Source organism: Penaeus monodon, chromosome 9 (assembly GCF_015228065.2).
Source record: "Penaeus monodon isolate SGIC_2016 chromosome 9, NSTDA_Pmon_1, whole genome shotgun sequence".
In the NCBI taxonomy this organism is placed as follows: domain Eukaryota; kingdom Metazoa; phylum Arthropoda; class Malacostraca; order Decapoda; family Penaeidae; genus Penaeus; species Penaeus monodon.
The window spans coordinates 10153639-10156138 of NC_051394.1; the positions used below are offsets into that span (position 1 = coordinate 10153639).

At 40.0% G+C, this 2500-nt stretch overlaps 1 protein-coding gene across 1 annotated transcript in view; it reads right to left on the minus strand.

Annotated features, from left to right (window-relative positions):
* LOC119576956 overlaps positions 1–2500 on the minus strand; it is a 6996-nt gene that overhangs the window by 1792 nt on the left and 2704 nt on the right. Inside the window, exons 3-4 of the mRNA XM_037924609.1 lie at positions 2162–2209; positions 8–319 (exon numbers count right to left, since the gene is read on the minus strand). Coding sequence (XP_037780537.1) covers positions 8–319; positions 2162–2209 — 360 coding nt within the window. The remainder of the gene's footprint in view (positions 1–7; positions 320–2161; positions 2210–2500) is intronic.

Sequence of the window (2500 nt, forward strand, 5' to 3'; positions counted from 1 at the left end):
TCCTTACCTCACGGCCTGCGCACCGCCGCTCGACACGCTGGCCAAGGTCTGTCCTGCGGAGCTAGTGGCCCCGCCCAACAAGGCGCTCAGGTTCGGCTTCGGGGGCAAAGTGGGCAGGGTAAAGGCCGGCTTCGGGGGCAAGGTCGGCAGGGTGACTGGCTGCTTCGGAGGGAGAGTCGGAAGGGTGACGGGCTTGGGGGCCAGGGTGGGGCCGGAGATGGTGAATCCTGAGCTGGACTGGGTGCCGGAGCTGGAAGGGGTGTCGTAGGAGCTGGTGGGAACTGGGTTGATCACCTCTCCGAAATCCTGGATGGTGTCTCTGGCGGAAGTTCAGGAAAAGGGCAATCGGCAGTTAATATCAGTCGGCGAAAAGATATTCAGATAGAATATGAGGTGCTGCAGATATGGGTGTATATAAACACAACAGCAGAACAGATAATCAATTCTTTCAGTATATCATTTTATATCACTAAATATGTGCCACGCAAATGGCAGGTGTTGCAGAGCTTCAGGTCATTCCAGGTCACGACAAGTCAGTCTTGACGGCAAGACAGTCCTAAAGTGTAACCTGCGGTCTTTTCTGGAGTAATATCTGGTCAGTCTTGTAGGGTAACTTCAGGTAATTTTTGGCGAATGATTTCAAATAAGTCTCGACGGGTAACTTCAGGTTAATTTTGGTGCGTAATTTTGGTCAGTCTTGACGGATAACCTCAGGCCATTCTTGACTGACGAAGGCACTCAAGTATGTCACTCGTAAGCCCTCTTGGTGAATAAAAACTGATAAGCTCCTTGGGTAAAACTGGGTTAATCTTAACTTGATGGGTGAAGTCAAAGCAAGCAAAAATTGATATTGAAGGCAAATCCATTCTTGAACCAAGCAACTAAATTAAAGACACCAAAGAAGATACATATAAAGAGAACCATAAAATCCCCATTGGGTATATTACAGTTTAAATCGACGTTTCAAATAAAGAACAAGGCAATGTTATTAGTAAAGCATTTATAACCCTATTTAAGAATAAACATATCATGGTAATGGCTGATCTTCCCTGCAGACTAGGACAGATTAAAAAAAAATAATGTAAAAAAAACAACAACTAATCATATATTAAGAGGTAAAGAAAACTATAGCAATAAACATAAAAAAGTTTTTTTTTTTTTAAAGAATGGATATGCATTGTAACTATCTGTATCAACACAGACAAAAATGGTTACACAGGAATTGTCGTTAAATGTAAAACAGGCTAATAATGATGGCAGTCATAATAAACAGTAAGTCCTTGTGCGTTGCAACTGTCAGTTTGTACGGTAACACAAGGGGATCTATTTGACGCATTCACTTGCAGATTTCCGTTTATTCTTTATTAGTTGGCAGTGTCTTTAATACATTCTTGTGTGTACGCTTCAACCCAACCACCCATTCGCACACACATAATCATAATATATATATATATATATATATATATATATATATATATATATATATATATATATATGTATATATATAATATATATATAATATATATATATATATATATATATATATATATATATATACATATATAATATATGTATATATATATATGTGTGTGTGTATGTGTGTGTGTGTGTGTGTGTATGTGTGTGTGTGTGTGTGTGTGTGTGTGTGTGTGTGTGTGTGTGTGTGTGTGTGTGTGTGTGTGTGTGTGTGTGTGTGAGTGTGTGTGAGTGTGTGTGCGCGCACACGCACACGCACACGCACACGCACACGCACACGCACACGCACACACACATCTGTGAACAACAAGTACGCTTAAGATATTTCATTATACTGCAGTTTAAGAATAAACGGAAAGAAAATCGAGTTCAGTGAGAAAATATTTCTGCATCTCACGCTGAAGGTGCAAATTGCATGTTTAGCTTTGTTTTTTTTTCTGAACTTTTTACACGAAGCTGAAGTCTGCGAGAGAATGCGTCTTTCGAAACTTTACCGAACCGTGAATCAAATGCCTGGATATACTCTAGCTAGATTGTTCTAGAAGATCTAACAAGACAATAAAAACAACAACAACAAGAAGACTACGAAGGAAATATAAACATTAGAAGCGTATGTATGAAGAGAACAGGCTGAAGAGATAGAGAGAAAAAAAGGTTGGATAAAGACAGTGAAGGGAGTACTCACGCCTGTACCACGAAGCCGCCGCCATTGTTGTTGTCCCCAAATGATATGCTGTTGGGCAGAAGATGTTACATTACCTTACAAACATCTAAAAAAGGGAGTGAGTCATGTGGCATCACCATTACGTTGGGAGTGTTTGCACGTTCATGTTCCCCGTTGTTTGACTTTCAAATTTTGACGGCTTTGGGTGGTTTTCTCTAGTAAAAGACAAAAACTTTGTAGGTATCAACCGGTAACGAGAGAATAAAAGTCTCATTGTTATCTGGAAATAGCTGTTTTAGTACATGGTTAATGACGGTTGATTATGTGCCTGATGCAATAGTTTCCCATATATTTCATTCC